Source organism: Bos grunniens, chromosome 10, assembly GCF_055505025.1.
Source record: "Bos grunniens cultivar Pamir isolate PY7600 chromosome 10, Bosgru_T2T1.0, whole genome shotgun sequence".
NCBI classification, from domain to species: Eukaryota; Metazoa; Chordata; class Mammalia; order Artiodactyla; family Bovidae; genus Bos; species Bos grunniens.
The window spans coordinates 1,466,898-1,488,747 of NC_141174.1; the positions used below are offsets into that span (position 1 = coordinate 1,466,898).

Sequence of the window (21,850 nt, forward strand, 5' to 3'; positions counted from 1 at the left end):
TTTTGGAAGAGTTTATTGTTTCTTTGGCTATCCACCAGCTGAAATAGTTGGCTCTTGTTTAGGAGCCAAGTTGTATGAAATGATAATGGTATTTTAAACTCATCTAGTCCTTACTGTATGGCTTAGCCTTTACACATATAAACTTTTTTGATCATCCTGGCAATTCTGCAACATAAGTTACTGTTACAGTTCCTGTTTTGCAGACGAGGAAACTGAGGCACAGTTTGTTTGTTTTTTAAAACTTGATTACGGTCACCCAGCTTAGTAAATGAAGAAGCTGGAATTTGGACCAAGGCAGTCAGGACTCTGGGAAGGCCTGTGTGAACTGAATTCTCCAAAGGAAAGGCAGGTTTATGTTGCCCAGCCCAGCCAGCCCTGCTGAGTGGGTTCAGGGCAGATTGGGTGCTTGATTTAAACATATTCTCTTCCCAAGCTTGCCCTCTTGTGTTCTCGTTTCTTTTCTCTCTCTTTTTTCCCTCTGGTGACTAAATGCCTAATGTGTGTGCTTAGTTGCTGGTCGTGTCTGACTCTCTTGCAGCCCTATGGACTGTGACTTACAGGCTCCTCTGACCATGGAATTTTCCAGGCAAGAGTACTGCAGTGGGTTGCCATGCCCTCCTCCAGGGAACCTTCCCGACCTAGGGATCGAACCCACGTCTCTTGCCTCTCCTGCATTGGCATGTGGATTCTTTACCACTAGTGCCATCTGGGAAGCCCCGAAGTGCCTATGTCTGATTTTATAATGGATACATTTGATATCATTCACTGAGCCTCCAGACAAAATGGGTGTCCCTACCTCTGGAATTGTTCAAGCGAAGACTAGCAGATTATTTGATACGGATTTTATAGGAAAAGTGCTTTTATTTGGGGGAACTATTGCATTAAATTACATCCGAGGTCCAGTCCAGTAATTAAGATTTTGTGATAAGTGATAAATTGGATAGAACCTAAATGTCCAACAATAGGGAAATGGTTAAATAAATTATGGGGCACTTCCAGGGGGCCAGTGTGAAGTCAATAAAAATAGTTGTTTCTAAAACTAATGGCACGAAGAAATGCTTAAAAGTAGGGAGAAACGCGTGAAGCTCTGTATCAGCTATTTAAAATCAGGATATGTAAATGAATGTACATAATACATATGCACATTATCTGAGTGTTGATACTTAATAGTTGTATTCTCTTTTCTCCTGTATCATCTTCATCTGCTGCTGCTGCTGCTGCTAAGTCACGTCAGTTGTATCCGACTCTGTGCAACCCCATAGACGGCAGCCCACCAGGCTCCCCTGTCCCTGGGATTCTCCAGGCAAGAACACTGGAGTGGGTTGCCATTTCCTTCTCCAATGCATGAAAGTGAAAAGTGAAAGTGAAGTCGCTCAGTCGTGTCCGACTCCTAGCGACCCAATGGACTGCAGCCTACCAGGCTCCTCCGCCCATGGGATTTTCCAGGCAAGAGTACTGGAGTGGGATGCCATTGCATTCTCCCATCTTCTTCATCTAGTTTGCTATAAAAGGAAGCTATAAGATCACCTTTATAAAATACAGTTTTAAAGCCAGAAAAGTCAGCAGACATTTTTTGAGATTGCTTGAATATCTAAAACATTGTTGACTTTTAGTGAAAATAGTTGTTCAGTTCAGTCGCTCAGTCGTGTCTGACTCTTTGCCACCCCATGAATCGCAGCAGGCCAGGCCTCACTGTCCATCACCAACTCCTGGAGTTTACCCAAACTCATGTCCATCAAATCGGTGATGCCATCCAGCCATCTCATCCTCTGTCATCCCCTTCTCCTCCTGCCCTCAATCCCTCCCAGCATCAGGGTCTTTTCCAATGAGTCAAGTCTTCACATGAGGTGGCCAAAGTATCAGAGTTTCAGCTTCAACATCAGTCCTTCCAATGAACACCCAGGACTGATCTCCTTTAGGACGGACTGATTGGAACTTCTTGCATTCCAAGGGACTCTCAAGAGTCTTCTCCAACACCACAGTTCAAAAGCATCAGTTCTTCAGCGCTCAGCTTTCTTCACAGTCCAACTCTCAATCCATATATGACCACTGGGAAAACCATAGCCTTGACTAGACGGAACTTTGTCGGCAAAGTCGTGTCCTTGCTTTTGAATATGCTACTAGGTTGGTCATAACTTTCCTTCCAAGGACCAAGTGACTTTTAATTTCATGGCTGCAATCACCATCTGCAGTGATTTTGGAGCCCAGAAAAATAAAGTCTGACGCTGTGTCCACTGTTTCCCCATCTATTTCCCATGAAGTGGTGGGACTGGATGCCATGATGTTAGTTTTCTGAATGTTGAGCTTTAGGCTAACCTTTTCACTCTCCTCTTTCACTGTCATTAAGAGGCTCTTTAGTTTGTCTTCACTTTCTGCCATAAGGGTGGTGTTGTCTGCTTATCTGAGGTTATTGATATTTCTCCTGGCAATCTTGATTCCAGCTTGTGCTTCCTCCAGCCCAGCGTTTCTCATATGTACTCTGCATAGAAGGTAAATAAGCCTTGACGTACTCCTTTTCCTATTTGGAACCAGTCTGTTGTTCCATGTCATAGTAATCAGGGAGAACAAAACTCGTTTTTAACTTAACGTTTGTTTCTTAGGGCAGCGGTCCCCAATCTTTTTGGCACCGGGGTCCAGTTTCCGCAGACGGAGGTGTGGCGAAGGGAGTGGTTTTGGGCTGACGCGTGCATGTTGGGGCCCACACTCCCCTGAGGGGCTCATGTCCTGCCGCTGCTGGTCTGACCGCAGGCGGAGCTCAGCAGGGGTGCGAGCGGTGGGCAGCGGCTGCAAGCAGGGCGCACGGCACTCGTCCGCCCGCCGCGCAGCCTCCCGCAGCCTCCTCAGGCTCCTTTCCACTCTGTCCACACCGCTCCTCCCAGAGAAGATCACTGTCCTGAGTTTCCGTCAGCGAGCGTGTTTGTCCGTCAGGGTTTCATGTAAACGGACTCGGCTGGCGTGTGCGCGTCTGTGTCCGACTCCTTTCTCCGGGCGGCGCGTTTCCGAGTTTCTCCGGGGCGCCTGTCGCGCTCGTGCCTCTCCGGCTGGGAGTGTCCCTCCGCGGCCGCTCCGCCGTCTGCTCATCCGTTCTTCTGTGGGTGGGCCCTGGCCCTTGTCCAGCGTTTGCTGGTACGAGAACGCTTGTGCACAGCCCTTTGTGTAGGGTTGTGGTTTCCCTTTTCTTGGGTAAATCCCTGGGAATAGAATTGCTGGGCCACGGGGCAAGGTCTGCGTTTGGGTTTCGTTTGTTTTTAAACTGCCAGGCCCGTTCCCCCCAGCGGCCCGTGAGCCCCGGCTCCCCTCCAGGTCGCTGGCCGCGGCTCGGTGTCGCCCGGCCTTTCCCTCATCCTGGCTGTCCTGGTGGGTCTGCGCTCGGGGCACCGTGGTTCTCGCTGGCCTTTCGTTGGTGACTCACGACGCTGACCACTTCTTCATGTGTTTACCGGCCGCGCGTGTCTTTTGTGCCGTTTCTGCTCACATCTTTTGCTGATGTTTGAATTGGGTTGTTTGTGTAGCACACACACGGAAAGGGCACAGTTTTCCTCAGCTTTCCTACAGATACTCAGCAGTCATGTGTCTGTAGCTCCGGGGACGCCTACACGACCCATAAAAGCATTTTAGAGCCCAGCCTCTTTTCCTGTAGGGTAGAAAATAGCCAAATGTAATTTTATTTGACACACTTTGTCTCGGGATTAAAAAAAGAACCTTAGACCTCTCTATTATCTTCTGAAGTAGACAGCACGGAGGAAAAGGGACTGGTGTAGGAGACGGAGGGCCTGGTGTCACCTGAGGCCTCAGCGTCCTTATTTAAGAACACCGTCGAGGGGAGGCGATGGTTTCCCCTCGCCTGTCACCCGCGGTGCGGCCTGAGGTGGCGTGATGACGGTGCTGTGCAGAGCTTAGGGGCGGGTAGGTACTAAGGTCTGGAAGACAGGCGTGATCTGAAATTCGTGAGACGCAGACGAAACAGCAGGATAGAGGAAAAGTCCTCGTACTTCTCCGAGTAGAAACAGTTTGGAGGGAAGGTGAGTTTGAGTACATGAACTTAACTGGCAGACCCAGAGTGCCTGCTGGGCCTTCGGTCCATGGAGCCAGTGCGCGTGTTCTCTCGGTAACCTGTTTTATTTTTCAAACATTAGATACAAGAGGAAAGGAGACTCCTGCCTCGGCCTCAACCCGAAGAAGCAATGTATATCTTGGGAGGGGACTTCCACAGAAAAGAAGCGTTCCCACAAGCACATCGAGCGCTACTTTACGAAGAAGAGCGTGGGGTTGATGAACGTGGACGGCCTCGCCGTCAGCAGTCAGCCCGAAGCTCCGGCGTTGGAGCCGCTCTCCTTTATCCCGGTGAAGGGCGTGGATGACGCGGCTCCCCCTGCTACCAGCTGGCTGAACCCTCTGGGGATTTATGATCAAGCCACTACGCAGTGGTTACAGGGACAGGGTCCTTCAGAGCAGGAGTCCAGGCCACCAGACTCACAGCCCGACAGAGAGAGCGCGCTCCTCAAGGCCAGGGTGGAGGAGTTTAACAGGAAGGTTCGCGAGAGCCCTCGGGACACGGAGCTGTGGATGGCCTTCGTTGCTTTCCAGGTGAGCGTCGAGGTCCCAGGTCTCCCACCTGGGAATGGCGGCCCTAGCGTTGGGCACTGGTTTATCCTGCAGTGACTCTTGAGCTCCTGTGAGGAACCCTGGTGCTGGGCCTCTAAAGATTAGAATAGAGCCCTTGCTCTGAGTTTGCTCAAAGCCCAGTGATGAAGACTGATGTGTGAGGGGTAACTGCGGTCTGGGGTAGGACATGCTATGACACAGAAGCGGGGGATGGAATGAGGGGGTGACTTGCCACTTGGGTATAAGAAATGGCCTCCAAGAGATGGTGAGCCGTGAACAGAACCGGGGTGGGTGCACGCCACGCAGCGAGGAGGCGTTCCTGAAGTGCCGAGAGAACGTGTGGGGTGCACGGGGCGGTCTGCAGGGACGGGGTTGGAGTTACTGGCTCCCTTTCTGAAATATGTGCATCTGTCTTTGTCCCACTTATTTTTGGAACCACTTATGTAATTACCACATTTGTCCCACATTCGGCTGTGTTATTGGTAAAATCGGCTTTTCAGAAAAGGTTTTCAAGACACTGCATGCTAGTTATTGATACAGAAATCTAAGTTTAAAATGACAGGGACTCTGCAGGTGGTCCAGTGGCTAAGTCTCCAAGCTCCACATGCAGAGGGCTCGGGTTCAATCCCTGGCCAGGGAACTAGATCCCGCAAGCTGCAGCTGAGACCTGGTGCAGCCAGGTAAATAAATACATAAGTAAATCAGTCCAGTTCAGTCGCTCAGTCATGTCTGACTCTTTGTGACCCCACGGACTGCAGCACGCCAGGCCTTCTTGTCCATCACCAACTCCCAGAATTTACCCAGAGTCATGTCCATCGAGTTGGTGATGTCATCCAGCTATCTCATCCTCTGGCATCCCCTTCTCCTCCCGCCTTCAATCTTTCCCAGCATCAGGGTCTTTTCCAAGGAGTCAGTTCTTTGCATCAGGTGGCCAAAGTATTGGAGTTTCAGCTTCAGCATCAGTCCTTCCAGTGAATATTCAGGACTGATTTCCTTTAGGAGGGACTGGTTGGATCTCCTTGCAGTCCAAGGGACTCTCAAGAGATAGTGGCTAGGGCTTCCCAGGCGGTGCCTGCCAGTGCAGGAGACCTAAGAGATGGGGTTCGATCCCCAGGTCAGGAAGATCCCCTGGAGGAGGAAATGGCAACTCACTTCAGAATTCTTGCCTGGAGAGTCCCATGGACAGGGGCATCTGGTGGGCTACAGTCCATGGGGTCTCAGGGAGCTGGACACGTCTTACCGACTAAACTCCCAACCCCAAACATAAGACCAGAGCTACCGACCCGAAGAGCACTTCACTGTGTGGCATGAGCAGCCCTGTGGGCCTTGTAAGTCACTCCGCAAGCAGCGCCGACACCCCCGGTCCCCCAGTTCCACTTGCCCATACGAGTGGGTGTTTTTGTTGTTGAGGACGAGCTCATGAGAAGTCCGGGCCTCTATGCTGTGGAGGAAGGAGAGCCGGAGACGCGGAAGCGGTCCCTCCGGCTGGTCCTGGAGAAGAAGCTGGCCATCCTGGAGCGGGCCATCGAGAGCAACCCGAGCAGTGTGGACCTGAAGCTCGCCAAGCTGAAGCTCTGCGCCGAGTTCTGGGAGCCCGCCACTCTGCTCAAAGAGTGGCAGAAACTGATCTTCTTACATCCCAACAACACAGCCCTCTGGCAGAAATACCTGTTGTTCTGCCAGAGCCAGTTCAGCACCTTCTCCGTATCAAAAATTCAAAGTCTGTATGGGAAGTGCTTGAGCACCCTGTCCGCCGTGAGGGACGGTAGCATCGTCTCCCACCCCGAGCTGCCCGGCACCGAGGAGGCCATGTTTGGTAAGGAGACAGGGACCCAGTCCAGTGACGTGGGAGGGGCTGTTCTTTCTTTTGGCTTCATTGAAAATAGTTTATCTTTGACTTATTTTAGGAAAGTCTAAGTCGATAAAACTGATGCTTAAAAAAGGGTATTATGACTCCTTTTGACGATGGGTACCCCCCTCCCCCCCCACCTTCTGGGCAGCGGGAGGCATTATTAAGCCAGTACAGTTCAGAAAATATTGCCAGACTAGAAGTTCCAGCTTTTCCAGTTGTTATTCAGGTAAACGCAGTCTCTTAACTGCTTTGGCTGTTGGTGGCCCCGTCTGTGGAGATGCCCACGTCTCGCCCGTTGTGGGGGCGTGGGCGGTCACGCGTGCAGGGTGCCCTGGCTGGCTGGAATTCACTAGTAGATACAGGTTCCTGGCGTCATTATACTGGGAACGTTTTCAGTAGGTCCCGAAGGACACTAGACTATATTACACATTTTGTCCAGTAGTGAGATCCAGAGATGGCCTGTTTTACTGGAGTGTATCACTCCTGACCTGAATGCTGGGTTTGCCCTTCACAGGCTCCTGTGTGACCTTGGGTAGGTTCCTTAACCTGTTTGACCGGTCGTTTCTCCCCCAGCAACAGCAGTCCAATACCTGCTTCCCAGGAGGGCTGTGCCTGTCAGCTGAGATGGTATATGGGGAGCCTAGCTCAGGGTTTTACTCAAATCCCTTTGATTTGATCAAAGGGATCAAATTTCTTTGATCAAATCCCTGCTATTGAATATTGCTACTACTTTCTAAAGACAGAAGAAATATATTGCTCTAGAAATAATAAGCAGTTGTGTCACTGCCTTAAAGGGCCTCATATTTGATATTATGTGTTGGTATGCTCAAACAGCTTAATGGTATCTCTTAGAGAGAATTGTACCACAGTTTAAATGAAAATTTCAAACATGGAACCCAGATTTGTTTACAGCAGGACTGAGTCTGTGATGGAAATTGCTGGTGAATAATGCCATCTAGTGATCAGCTGAGTACAGAGCTTGGCTCTGATTACAAAAAAAATCTACTGCGCCATCCTTTCCCCAGAGTTTTTCTTGTAATAATGAGCTCTGAGTACTTGATAAGCAATATTCAGACCATCCCCTGGTCTTGTTTTATTGTTACTATTTGTACTCTGTGGCCTTTCCTTTAAAAGTGAGAATACGTGTATCATGATCGCAGTACTGTTACGTGGGTCCTTTAAACTCAGGACTTGCTCGTCTGATTTGAAGCTGTGACAGTCACTGGTTTTGGGGAGAAGACGGCCTGGGTGCTGAGCTGCGTGTCTGTGGGGGCTGCTCTCTCCCTGCCCAGGCGCTCACCGGGGCTTGTCCCCTTTGCTTTCCCGCCTGCAGCCCTCTTCCTCCAGCAGTGCCACTTCCTGCGGCAGGCTGGCCACTCCGAGAAGGCCGTGTCTCTGTTCCAGGCCATGGTCGACTTCACGTTCTTCAAGCCGGACAGCGTGAAGGGCCTGCCCACCAAAGGCCAGGTGCGTGTCCCGCCTGAGTTCCCTGCTCCCGTCTCGGCCCCTCCCTCTTCTGGGGAAGGGTGTGGGTAATAGGAGTTGACGGTAGTATTTTCAAAATATTTACATCCTCCTTACATCAGTTGAGGGTTGTCTCAGAAATATCCTGGCAATCCAAGGAAAAGTCCGCCACAAAAGCAGTGAAGCATTGAGAGCGGAAAGACGATCCCTCCACCTCCCAGCTATAAAGACTCACTGATGTCCTTTATTTCCCCCTTACTTTCACCCCTGTTTAAATGCTAGTTACCGCCCACCTCCAGGGAAGCAGTTACCATGCCTTTTTTTTTAATTTTTCATAATTTCATTTATTTATTTGACTAGGCCTCTGTGTCTGTGCAGGCTGTTCTGTAGGTGTGGTGCTTGGGCTTCTCATTGCCGTGGTTTCTTTTGTTGTGGAGCAGGGGCTCTAGAGTGTTTCAGCTTCAGTGCTTAGAACCCCCGGGCTCCGTGGCGCAGACTCCGGAGCCGTGATCCCTGGGCTCCAGACCGCAGACTCAGGAGTCGTGAACCCCCTGCCCCCCGCCCCCGGGCTCTGGAGCGCAGACTCAGGAGTCGTGATTCCCTCGGGCTCTAAGGCGCAGACTCAGGAGTCGTGATCCCTCGGGCTCTGGGGTGCAGACTCAGGAGTCGTGACCCCGGGCTCTGGGGCGCAGACTCAGGAGTCATGAACCCCGGGCTCTGGGGCGCAGACTCAGGAGTCGTGACCCCGGGCTCTGGGGCGCAGACTCAGGAGTCGTGACCCCGGGCTCTGGGGCGCAGACTCAGGAGTCGTGACCCCGGGCTCTGGGGCGCAGACTCAGGAGTCATGAACCCCGGGCTCTGGGGCGCAGACTCAGGAGTCGTGACCCCGGGCTCTAGAGTACAGACTCAGGAGTCGTGACCCCCCCCACTCCCCGTCCCCCCATTCTGGGGCTCTAAGGCGCAAACTCGGGAGCCGTGATCCCTCGGGCTCTGGGGCGCAGACCCAGGAGTTGTGATCCCTCGGGCTCTGGGGCACAGACTCAGTAGCTGTTGTGCACGGGCTTAGTTGTCCCTCCGTGGGATCTTCTTGGACCTGGGATCCAACCTGTGTCCCCTGCATTGGCAGGCAGATTGTTTACCAATGAGCCACCCTCTGGTTAACCTTTCCTCTACCGAAAACCTTGGCTAAAGTTGCAGTGAAATTACACGTTGGTGCTTGTCAACACTGATCCTAATTTGGGTGGGGGGCGGGGAGCGGGAGGGACATAAGAAAACATTTTTCCTTTTTCCACTTAAGAAAAGTCAGTTTTCTACCTGACGAAGAGGGTCTGGTAGGAGACGGACAGGGTAGCTCAATTTATGGTGAACTTTCCGAGGTCTTTGGTGACAGGCTAAGGTCTCCATCTTGTGGAGCTTTCATGAACTGCCTGTAAAAACTATTTTTAATCATCATTATTTTTAACCTTTCTTTTCTGCACAAAATTGGGGCCAGGAATGTTGGTTAGTATTGACAGAACTGCTTGGTAGTATAGTAAGCCAGGTAGCACAGTTATTTTAAAACATGTTTTGCTGTTTTAAGAACCTGCTATACTATAGAAGTGACTGAGTCTCTCTGCAGAGCCTGGGGTGTGGTCAGGGGTCAGGGTCAGAGCTGCCCTCATCCCCACCCCTTGACTGACAGTCTCTGTGATGGGAGGCCTTGCTGACGAGGGTTGCAGCAGCGCCCTGGGCTAAAGCCTGGCCCAGGACCAGTCCACGTGCTTGAGGCTTCAAATACTCTGGAGCGCATGACCAAACCTCAATACATCTTCCCAGCACACAGCAGGGGCTCGGTGCTTGTTGGCACAGAGCTGAACGTGGCGGCAACCTCCGTGTTTTACACCTCGACAGGTGGAGTTCTTTGAGCCCTTCTGGGACAGCGGCGAGCCCCGGGCTGGGGAGAAGGGCGCCCGAGGCTGGCGAGCCTGGATGCACCAGCAGGAGTGGGGCGGCTGGGTGGCCGTCGGCGCAGGTGAGGCGCCTCTCGGGGGAGGGCCGCTGCCTCTTCCTCGGGGGTTTTCTGTTTTCCTGGCTTGTTGGTGTGTGCCGGCTGTTCCTCAGGAGCTCAGGAACGTTGTGCAGATCCCGCGAGTGGCCTGGGAGCGCAGGCTGTTCTTCCTCTGAGACACCCTGAAGCAGCCCCCACCGCCCCTGCCGAGAGGTCGGGGAAGAGTACACGGGGCTTCTGTGCGCCCTTCGCCCCGCTGCACCGGCGGTGGAGGTCGCTGCTGGTAGTCCGCAGAGTCCGCTCAGATTTCGCCCGTGCTGCAGGCGCTCACTTCTGCCTGTGTCTGCCCAGCACTCTGCGTTTATCCCTGTGCGGCTTCAGGCAGCCCCGCCGCGGTCTCCCTGCAGAGCCCTGCCTCCCTCGAGGCCCCTGTGCGCCCCCTTCTGGCTCCACACCCCCCACCCGTCCCCGGCCTACCCCCAGCCCACTGCGAGTCCCTTCTCCATTTCCGTTCCACTGCTGTCTTCTTTCACCTGTTTATATAAGTGGAATTGTATGTAACTCTTTTCAGCATTTCTAATTGTAACACACACACACAATTTACCATTCTAGCCGTTTTTAAGTGTGCAGTGGTGACATAGGTCGCTGTCACCCATCGTCAGCTACGTCCCCCTCAGCTCCTCCGTCTCCCCCAGCGCCCCGGCGCCCGTCCAGCTCACTCCCCATCCCCACGACTCCCACCACCCGGCTTCTGCCGATTGGATCCAAGCACCTGAAGAGCACTGCGCATCAGTGCTGCTTGGCTCACGCAGTGTGGTGTCCTCGAGGCTTACGCGGTGCGCAGCACGCGCCAGTATTCCTTCCCAGAGGCTGAATGATTTCCCACCGTGTGCATATCTCACACACACACACACACACACACACACACACACACACACACACACACACGACGCATCGCTTCCCCTTTTGGCGGTGGTGAATATACCGCTAGGACCGTGGATGTGCAGATTCCTGTTTGAGTCCTTGAGCCCCAACTTTCGGTTCTTTGGGAAATGCACCCAGGGGTAAACTGCCAGCTCACGCGGTGCTTCTGCCTGATTCTTTGCGGAGCCCTCACACGGCATTTCCACAGCAGCTGCACCATCTCGCATGCTCAGCACCAGCGCAGCAGGGTCCCGAGCTCCTCGCATCCTCACTGGCAGGCGCACTCTGTGTAGCGTTTGAAGATCGGCTCTCCTCGTTGGCAGAACGCCCGAGGTCTGCCACACCGTGCGTGCCGGCAGTGGTGTCCTGTGTTTTGCTCGGTGGTGCCCGCAGCATAGCTGTGCCATAGTTTCTCTAGGCACCTAGTATAGGACTCTTGCCTTGTTGCCAGTTTTGGGCTTTTATGAATCAACTGCTGTGGGCATTAGTGTAAAGGTTTTGTGGGAACATCGGTTTTCATTTTTCTGGGATCAGCACCCAAGAATACAACTTCTAGGTCTCATGGCCAGTGCGTTTAGTTTCCTAAGAAACCGCCAGACTTCTCCGGGCGGCCACACCGTTGTACGTGCTGTGTTTATTTTTAAGTTTGTTGACTTCATTGGAAAACTCAGACTTTTTTCCTTTTTTTATTCTGCATGTTCAGAGTTAGGAAACAAAGTGAAATAAAATATAGGCTATCTTGAATTGCCTCTTTCTTTAAAAAAAAGTGAACACGGATGATAGTCATAGGCCACTGATGGCTTAAGACAATCGGAAGCAGCGTATCACTAGATGTCCTTCAGCATTCTGGAACTGTGTGTGCGACACAGTAGCTGCTAGCAACACATGGTGTTTTAATTAAAATTAGTTGAAATAAAATTTGAAATTCAGTTATTCTACCAGCTACGATTCACATGCCCAGCAGGTCACATGTGGCTACCATATCACACAGAATTAGAACATTCTCATCATCACAGAAAGTTCTCCTGGACAGTTCTCTTCTAAAATACGTGTCATTCCCATTTTTAATTGCTGTGATAGCATAAAGAATCATCTGATTTCATCAGTTCACCTTCCTTTTCTGGGAACCTGACTGATTACGGGAGAGTCCGTAAATGCCGCTGAGCGGCCTGGAAGGCCGGGCCTGGGTCACGCTCATCTCGGCCTTCTGGTGCCCACCGTGCCCCTGGCCCTGGCAGAGGGGTTGAGGGTTAAGGGTGGTGCTGCCTGCTGGTTGGGTCGCTGGAGGTTTCATTCTCGCCTAGATGACGACGACGAGGAGCCGGAGGAGGAAGACCAGGAGATTAGAGACAAGGCTCTGCCCCGGTGGCAGATCTGGCTGGCCGCCGAGCGGTCCCGAGACCACAGGCACTGGAGGCCGTGGCGCCCGGACAAGGCCAGGAAGCAGACGGAGGAAGACTGCGAGGACCCCGAGAGACAGGTGAGGCCCTTCCCATCCCCCAGCGGCGGTCGTTTGCTCTCCCGTCCCCGCTGGGTTTCCGTTCCCAGAAGGAACCCGCTGCCCTTGCTGAGCCCACGCCTGGCTCAGGAGAGGCCGACCTGCTCCCGCTCCCGTCTCCAGAAACATCCTCTCCTGGGAAAGCGGCAGGACCGAGTTGGCTGCTGGTGATGGAGGAGGCTCGGCGCTCTCGCCCTGACGGTCCCTGTGCCCGAGGAGGTGGTTGGGTCTGGTGGTCAGCCCTCCGGAGACTGTCTTCCAAGGCTGGAAACCATGGAGTCACTGTCCTAGCTTCTTCCTCTGAGTCCACTTTCCCCGCTTTTGATCCTTGAAGATGCGTGTGTGCGTGTGACTCGGGAGACGGGGGCAGGAGGTGCAGGCCGTGGGGACGGGGTGTCCAGGCCCATCCTCCTGGGGAGGGAGTAGCATTTATTGAGCGCTGGTGCTTGCCAGGTGCTCGGCTGCCTCCCTCACGGCCTGGTGCCCTGCTGTACGGTTGGCAGCTCGGCAGCTTTCTGTCGTCGTTGTTCAGTCGCTAAGTCGTATCCAATTCTTTGTGACCCCGTGAACTGCAGCACGCCAGGCTCCTCCGTCCTCCACTATCTCCTGGAGTTTGCGCAGATTCATGTCCATTGAGCTGGTGATGCCATCCAGCCATCTCATTCTCTGTCTTCCCTTTCTTCTCCTGCCTTCGATCTTTCCCACATCAGGGTCTTTTCCAGTGAGTTGGCTCTTCACATCAGGTGGCTAGAGTATTGCAGCTTCAACATCAGTCCTTCTAATGAATACTCAGGGTTGATTACCTTTAGGACTGACTGGTTTGATCTCCATGCAGTCCAGGGGACTCTGAAGAGTCTTCTCCAACACCACAATTCGAAAGCATCAATTCTTTGGGGCTCAGTCTTCTTTATGGTTCAGCTCTCACATCCACACATGACTGCTGGAAAAACCATGGCTTTGGTTATATGGGTTTGTCAGCAAAGTGAAGTCTCTGCTTTTTAATACACTGTCTAGGTTTGTCATAGCTTTTCTCCCAAGAAGCAAGCATCTTTTAATTTCATGGTTGCAGTCACCTCCACAGTGATTTTGGAGCCCAAGAAGTTTTACATTAAAATAAAGGAAGAAATTCTATTTCAACACCTGGAATTGAGCCACTTTGACAAATACCAACTACAGTCTACCCCAAACAATGAGGGGGTTAGGGTCATCAGCCCCCAGCAGGTGAAAATCTCAGCATAACTTTGTAGTCAGCCCTTTGCATCCAAGGTTCCATAGCCTCAGATTCAACTAGCTGTGGGTCATGTAGTCCCGGGGGGACATGTTTAGTGAAAAAACGCATGTGCAAGTTAGAGTCTGGGTCCTCGGCGTGCCTGGCCTGTGAGAGTCACGGGTACAGACCGAGAGGCCTTACAGCAGCGAGGCTCCCGGGCTCTGACAAAGCACGAGCCTCGGGGGCAGAGGCTTCTCCTGTTTGCATCTGTGTCCCCAGTGTCTGGACAGAGGTTGCCCCGTGACAAGGCCTCCGCCAGTCCTGGATGTTGAGCGAGCATCTGTTTGATCTGGGAGCTTACAGTCCAGCAGAGGGATCGGCATGACTGAAGGCCCTGGAGGGCCTGGGGTGTCCCAGGAGAGGCAAACGGGGTGGCCAGAGTGGAGTTAAGAAACCAGGATCGGGGAGAAGGAGAGAGGTGCTCTCTGGGCCGGAGGGAGTGGCCAGGGAATCGAGTCTGTATGCGAGGTCCCCGCCCTGGCTGAGCCCGAGTTTTCCGAAGGCGGGTGGGGTTTGTCTTTGGTGTGTGTGGGTTTTACAGAGTTCATGGCTGACCTCCAGAAGTTAGTTCTCAAGGCTCAGCAGTTTGACAGTTTCCCGGAAGCTCATTCCTGGAGCTAAGTACTGCTGTGAGTGATTTCTTAGATTTCTCTACTTTAGTGAAAACCTGGAGGAGAAAAGCTTTGTGATGAGTTGGTGGTTCTGATGGGTCGAGCCCCAGGGAGTCCAGTCTTACTGTGCTCGTGTTTTGATTTCCTCTTTGCTGACGGCCACAGAGGCCAGGCGGGCAGCCAGGGTGGCAGGCGGCGCGCAGTCCCCTTTAAACCGTGGCCTCGCGGTTTAAGGCTGTATGTGAAGCCAGCGGTGAGCGTGGTTAGCCTGAGGCCCTGATGGTTGCTCCCAGCACGGCCCGTTGTCCCACAGTGTCCTTTTTCCTTTGCTGCTGTTTATATATTTTGGAGCATATTTTTCATTTCCTGAAGCAATTTGGTACAAAGAAACCACAAAATAGTAATGTTCTTCTATCTTGAAATAAAAATTTTTTCCAACTGTAATTTATGAAAGTAACTACAAAAGCAACAACGTGTGTTCTCAGAAGCGAATGCGATTCTGGATTTCCTGTGAATCCATTAGGCGACTTTGAAAGTCCCTGCTGTGGTGTCCCCTCCTGTGGAGGGTGCCCAGGAGGTGTGAGACGCTGCCCCCAGCGCCCACCCGCCTGCCCTCAGCTCGCCTCATTTTACAGAAAACCTAGCTCCTGTGTGTTTAAAATTGAGTCGTGTTGGCACATATCCATATAAAAAGAATTGCTGAGGGTGGTGAGGGGTTACCCTGGTGGCTCAGTGGTAGAGAATCCACCTGCCAAGCAGGAGACACGGGCTCAGTCCCTGGTCGGGAAGAGCCCACACGCGTGGAGCAACGAAGCCCGTGTGCCCTGGGGCGCGGGCTCCGCAACGAGATGCCTCCGCAGGGAGCGCCTGGCACCGTGGCTCGAGAAGAGCCCCGTTCACGGCGACAGGAGAGGAGCCCGCACAGCAGCAAGGACCACGCACACCCACGCAGTTCACACAGAAGCGCGGGGAGCCTCGTGGAGCCCTTGTGTGCGGGGAGCCTCGTGGGGCTCTTGTGTGCGGGGAGCCTCGTGGAGCCCTTGTGTGCGGGGAGCCTCGTGGAGCTCTTGTGTGCGGGGAGCCTCGTGGGGCTCTTGTGTGCGGGGAGCCTCGTGGAGCCCTTGTGTGCGGGGAGCCTCGTGGGGCTCTTGTGTGCGGGGAGCCTCGTGGAGCTCTGTGTGCGGGGAGCCTCGTGGGGCTCTTGTGTGCGGGGAGCCTCGTGGGGCTCTTGTGTGCGGGGAGCCTCGTGGGGCTCTTGTGTGCGGGGAGCCTCGTGGGGCTCTTGTGCGCGCTGCGCTCGGTCACTGGGGTTTTGTCTCCCCCTGCAGGTGTTGTTTGACGATCTCGGGCAGTCTCTGATCCGACTGTCCAGCCCGGATCTCCAGTTTCAGATGATGGCGGCCTTCCTGCAGTTCCTGGGGGTGCCTTCCGGCTTCAGCCCCCCCACCCCCTGCCTCTATCTGGCCATGGATGAGAACAGCATCTTCGACAGCGAGCTTTATGATGAAAAGCCTTTGACTTTCCTCGACCTCCCCTCCGGCGTCAGCTGTGTGGGCCGCATGGAGCCTCTGGGTGGCCGGCGCTGGCCCCAGGGTCCCAGTCGAGAGGGCGAGGAGTTTATCCGCAATGTCTTCCACCTGGCACTGCCTCTGTTTGCAGGCAGGGAGCGGTCTCAGCTCTGCGTCTCCTGGCTACGGTACGAGATCACCAAGGTAAAGCCGGGACCCCCTCCCCTGGGTGGGGACCTCGGCTCCTGTCGCAGGGTGTTGGTGGGGCGGCCGAGCTCGTTGTTCTGCAGGGCGCTGGGCCACGGCACCTCCCCCTTCAGGGACCCTAGGGCACCGTGTGTGTGGCTGCCCCTTCTGAGGGGCCACGGGGGGCGGGGGGGGGGGCAGGAGGCTGAGCCCAGCTCGTTAGTGACCCGAGCTGCTGTTGTGGTGACTGTTACCAGATGTCTGTGATTGTGTGAGCAGTTAGTGTTAAGGTCTACGCTTAAGCTGGGCTAGAGGATTTAAGGACTTATTAAAATAGATAAAATAAGCTACTTACCCTGCTTTTTAGTACCTATTACCTGCTAGAAATTTGTCTAGGATGGACTCTTCTGCCCTCTGCTGGCCACCAGCTAGAATTAAATTTTCATGTCCAAAGTTCTGATCCTTTAATTGCAAATGGCACACACCAGGCTGTGTTATTAAAACAGTGTCTGGTAAAATCTGATGGGGCTTCCCTGGTGGCTCAGTGGTAGAGAATCTACCTGCCAATGCAGGAGACGGGTTTGATCCTTGGCTCAGGAAGAGTCCACTGGAGGAGGTAATGGCAACCCACTCCAGTGCTCTTGCTGGGAAATCCCATGGACAGAGGAGCCTGGTGGGCTACAGTTCATGGGGTCGCAGAGAGTTGGACACGACAGTGACTAAACAACATTTGTTGATCGCCTGTCTTTGAAGAAGGACGTTTGGAGTGACCAAGCCTTGTTTACAGGAGTGTCAGATGGAAGCCTGGACGTGTGACTTTCAGGGCTCCCGTGGCCTTGGTAGAACCCTGATCTGTTTCTCAGGGAGCCTACGAGTTTACCAGATATGTGATGGAGGCAGGCAGTGTAGACGCCTCGTGTGGCTTCCTGCAGTAGAGAGAAAGAAGAAACTAAGTGATGTCGCTCAGTCGTGTCTGACTCTCTGTGACCCCATGGACTGCAGCCCGCCAGGCTCCTCCGTCCATGGGATTCTCCAGGCAAGAACACTGGAGTGGGGTGCCATTCCCTTCTCCAGGGGATCTTCCCGACCCAGGGATGGATCCCAGGTCTCCCGAATTGCAGGCAGATTCTTTACTGTCTGAGCCACCCGGGGACTCGACAGTACAAAGGGATGTCTATAAGTCCCGGAGCATTTCAAGTAATTCTTTTCCTTCTTACCTTTAGGTCATTTGGTGTCTGCACACTAAAAACAAGAAGAGATTAAAGTCACAAGGAAAGAACTGCAAAAAACTAGCCAAGAATCTCCTCAAGGAGCCGGACAACCGCAACAGCTTTTGCCTCTGGCAGCAGTATGCGCATCTGGAGTGGTTGCTGGGCAACACAGAGGATGCCCGGAAGGTCTTCGACGCGGCCCTGGGCACTGCCGGGAGCCGGGGCCTGGAGGACCCGGAGCTCTGTGAGCTCGGCCTGCTCTACGCCGCGCTGGAGACGGAGCTGTCGCCGCCCGTGGGCGCGGCCGCCCCGGCCCGCGCCCTGCACGTGCTGAGCGGGCTGGCGGAGCGCCGGCCCTACGGGCCGTGCACGGGACAGGTGTCGGCCGTGCACGTTTTGAAGGCTCGGAGGGCGTACGAGCACGCGCTGCAGGACTGGCTGGGGGAGCACCGCGGCCCCGACCCAGGCCCCCCCGACCGCTTCAGCCGCCTGGGCAGCCTGGCGAAGTGCTTCATGCTTTTCCAGTACCTGACCGTGGGGGTTGACGCCGCCGGGCGCGTCCACGAGCAGGTGTTGGCGGGGCTCAGGGGCTCTGTCTCCACGGAGGCTGCCGGCCTGGAGGGCGCCCTGGAGGCCGTCACCCTGATGCACACCAGCCTGCTCAGGTTCCACGGCAGGCTTGCCGCGCACCCGCTGGCTCCCCTGCGAGAGGCGCTCTCAGAGGCTTTACGGTTGTACCCGGGCAACCAGCTTCTCTGGAGGGCGTACGTGCGGATTCAGAGCAAGTCGCACAGCGCCAGCAGGACCAGAAGATTCTTCCACGCCATCACCAGGTCCGCCAAACTCCTGGAGCCCTGGCTGTTTGCGATCGAAGCGGAGAGGATGCGGAAGAGGCTGGTGGACGCCGTGCAGAGGTAATCACAGCGCGCCTCGGCCACAGGTCCGCAGGCCTCTCACGCGGTCAGGCCTTGTTCCCATGGCCCACCAGCCTCTAGAAGACAGAAATGCACGCGGCCCAGGGCCTGGAGCGCCTGCGGGGTGGCGGGGAGCGGTGCCTTCTCTTGTGTTACGGGAAGATGCATTGAGAAAGGAAACAGATCGAAGGGATTCCGGAAAGTGTGTTGAAAGAGGAGGGCAGAGAGCGGCCCCTGTCGGGGCTCCCGCGGTGTCTCCCCAGGCCTGGCTCCTGCGCATCCTGGGCTTTGTTTATGGCGCCTGAGTGCTGACTCCCTGCTGTCGGGGGTCTGAGACCTTGTAGAGAAATTGTGGGGCGGGCACTTGGGCCTGGAGTCAAATCCCAGCGCTTCCACTCAGCAGCTGTGTGACCCTGGGCAGGGCAGTTCATGGCTCTGGTCTGTTCCCTTTCTATAAAATGGGCATAATTAAAGAGGGTTGCTGGGAAGAGTGAGTGCTGAGCACAAAGAGCCCAGAGTAATTACTAGCCTGTGTTACTATGGAGGGTGAGAACAGGGTGGTGCTTTAAATGTCTCTCTTTAGATAACACTATTCTATGTCTGAAGCTTAAGCAGTAGGCTTGGGCGCGTGTTAGCTGAGGCATCATTGTTGCTTCTAGAACCTTCGTTGTTTTACTCTGACCTGAGAAAGCCGGGGTTCAGGATTGCCTGTGTTTCGCGCCTTTCATTCGAATTTTATTCCCTCTTTCAACTGAAAGGTCTCAGGGTAACTGCAGTCTGCTGCAGAAGGGGCAGGTTCTCCTGAGAAAAGGAGTCTGTGTGCCCTCAGGGTGGACTCCGCGGGGTGGAGACACTGCAGAGCCCTGGACGCTGCGCTCCGCCGGCCCCGGAGGAGCCACGTCTCACCTGCACCCCACGCTCCTGCGCCCCCAGACCCGGGGCAGCTCTGCCTGCGACGTGTGCCAACCCCCGTTGCTGACCCTGCTGCGGCGTCAGCCTGAGTGGCTGTCCTGGACTCACCTGAGCCTCTGTCTTGCAGGGTGGACGGTAGAGAGGTCCATGCCACCCTTCCCGAGACCGGCCTGACGCACCGGATCAGAGCCCTGTTTGAGAGCGCCGTGCGGAGCGACCACGGCAGCCAGTGCCCCCTGCTGTGGAGGATGTACCTGAACTTCCTGGTAGGAAAGACGCCAGGTTTCTGTTCCTGTGCAGAGCGCTGTTTCCTCTTCCAGAAGAGCAGGGCAGGGGCCCTGAGGACCCGGGAGGGGCCTGGTAGACTGAGGAGGAGGGCACTCGGGACCCGGGAGGGGGTCTGGTAGACTGAGAAGGGGGATGCTCAGGACCCGGGATGTAGACTGACTGAGGGGGGCCCTCAGGACCAGGGAGGGGCCTGGTAGAGTGAGGAGGGGGCTCGGGACCCGGGAGGGGGCCTGGTAGACTGAGGAGGGCCACCTGGGCTGTTGGCAGCCCCAGAATATCTGTGTTTCTCTGAATTAACTTCGTTGACGCAACAACTTGGAAAAAGAGACCTAAATGTGTTGCTGTTCTGCTTCTAAGAATTTCCAGGCCCTGGTTCTGTTTTGTTACTGAAAGGTTGTGTAAGACTCGGTCTGGACTGTGGTTTAAAGAGGCGTTTCCAGGGCAGATGCGCTGTTCCTGGAGGCACCACAGCCGTGGAGTTTCGTCAGTGGGCTGTGCAGGCCGACAGGCGGGTCCTAGGCTTCGGGGCCTGCGTTGCTTTGTCTTTGGTTAAAGGTCTGACGTCAGGCTGGCCTTCCTATATTAGAAAACGTCTACTGTCGAGTTTTGTGGTTTTTAGAAACGGTCTTCCAGCCACTTGAGTGTCTAGACAGTGCTCACGGCTGTTCAGTCACATCCAAGCACCCTCCACTGACGACCTTTCAGAAGCCCTGAGTGGCCTTCCTGTTATGTACATATGTGTATCTCTGATTATTTCCATAGGCTAATTTCTCAGAAGTTGATCAAAGTATTTGAACATCCCGTTGACATTTGACAGAGAGGGGCGTAAAGAGACAGAGAGGAAGGTAGGGGCCAGGAGAAGTTCGGGTTAGACGTCTGGGCCTCCCCCGGCCTCTGAGAGTCCGGAACTTCTCTGGGAGCGCCTCCCCTGAGGTCTGAATGGCCTGGACAGCTTGTCTCAAGACAGCAGCTCGAGGGCACACTCCCAGCGCCAACGGGCACCAGGCGGCCCCGGGACGAGTTACCACCAAAGTTTCTGTGGTTTTAACGTTTATTCTTCACTCTCAAAAGCGTAGATTTCGCGTGTGGCCTCCTTGGTGTGGGACGCGAGCCTCCACAAGTCCAGACGCCCGTGTGGTGTCCCTGCCCTGGGTGGCCGGGACATGGCCCACCTGCTGACCTGGGGTCACAGCGCTGGGCGGCCGTTGGGGTTTGCTCGTCACCAGGCCCCTTGGCCAAAGGAGCACGTCAGACGCTCTCTCGGTTCCAGCGCCGACGCCCTGTGAGTCTGAGCTGCTGAAAGACCTTTCCACTTATGAAGAGGGAGGCCAGTTTAACTTCTTCCAGGCTTTTCCAGGTAGAGACAGGGTGATGGGCAGGCTTGTAGTGTTTCTACTGAGGAGCTGCCATGATCTGGTTGGACTGTAGACAGAAAAGTTCTTGTTGACTTGGAAAAAAAGATTGAGGCCGTTAGGGAATGCCTCATCTTTTTGGAAAGATTAGCATCAGACCAAGAATTAACTGTGCAGTGATTTCCCCCACCAGTTCCTGAGGCGTCTGGGTGGGCTCCTAACACTTTGGCAAAAGCAGTGAAAAAAATCAAAATAGAGCCAAAATGTGAGGCGTCGGCTGGGAAGGCCTGGCCGGCAGGTGCCGTGGGGCCCTGGAGAGGCTGTGGCTCTGGCTCCCCGGAGGAACAGTCACCATCTCGTTTTCACCTGGCATTTACCATGTGATGCCTGATACAGCAAAGGCCTTTTCCAGAGGCCAGCAGATGGAGGAACCAGCAGAGGGCAGTTCTTGTGTGAGGCTCGGGCAGCTTCTGTCTGGATCTGCTGGATTCCAGGGTTATCTGAGCGTCTCACAAAGGCAGTGGTGGAGAAAGTCCACTGATACGATGTTTCTTCTTTCAAGAACAAACCAAGCCTTCAGTGTGGTTACTGTTCTGGCAGAGGACACCGCAGGGCCCTGGCATTGCGGGCAGGCAGCCCACAGCGGCTCTCAGGGGTCCCTTCCGAGTCCAGCCTCAGAACAGCCTGGGAGGGAGCCGGGAGTCCCGGGGTAAGGGGTGAGCCCTGTCTGGAGCTGACCAGGGATGCTGGTACAGCCCAAGGGGATGGGCTCCCCGACAGGGTGTCCACCTGGAGGATCTGCATGGGAGGCGAGGCCAGCCTTGCTGGATGGAGGCCCTGAGCCGTGGTGGGGAGCTGCTGAAGCCATCAGCCATGCTTCCGGGGGGTCGGTCACAGCCCTGCCTGCTCCCTGCCCGCTGGACGGCCGCTCACACATGCTCCTATGGGAACAGAACGTCTCGGGGAGGCAGGTGGGCAGCCCTAGGAGCAGACTTCAGCTCTGTGAGCTCACCTTGCGCCCACTCACGGCTGTGGGCGCCCACCCAGGGAGCTGCCTGGGAGGCTGTGACTCCCGGGGGAGGGGCTGGCCCCTTCCTGGGACTCGGGAGAGGCTGGCGGGGGAGGGGGCGGACGGAGACTGCTGCGGTATCCGCAGGTGTGGCAAGAGCAGCGGGTGTGGGAAGAGCGCCTCGGAGTTGACACCAAGACCTCACAGCGTAGTGTTGTATAAACGCTTCCCAGGCGGCACCAGCGGTGAAGCCGCCTGC

At 54.8% G+C, this 21,850-nt stretch overlaps 1 protein-coding gene across 5 annotated transcripts in view; it reads left to right on the forward strand.

Annotated features, from left to right (window-relative positions):
* Positions 1–21,850, forward strand: part of NRDE2 (NRDE-2, necessary for RNA interference, domain containing) — a 49,055-nt gene that overhangs the window by 24,916 nt on the left and 2,289 nt on the right. For 3 of the 5 annotated variants that reach the window (XM_086319147.1, XM_086319148.1, XM_086319149.1), the window contains 8 exons: positions 4,137–4,587; positions 6,016–6,421; positions 7,791–7,924; positions 9,812–9,932; positions 12,137–12,312; positions 15,540–15,923; positions 17,129–18,030; positions 19,070–19,208. In XM_086319147.1, coding sequence (XP_086175273.1) covers positions 4,137–4,587; positions 6,016–6,421; positions 7,791–7,924; positions 9,812–9,932; positions 12,137–12,312; positions 15,540–15,923; positions 17,129–18,030; positions 19,070–19,208 — 2,713 coding nt within the window. Of the gene's footprint in view, positions 1–4,136; positions 4,588–6,015; positions 6,422–7,790; positions 7,925–9,811; positions 9,933–12,136; positions 12,313–12,453; positions 13,468–15,539; positions 15,924–17,128; positions 18,031–19,069; positions 19,209–21,850 lie in introns of those variants that run through there. The other 2 variants (XR_015133851.1, XM_086319150.1) reach the window with 2 other exon arrangements.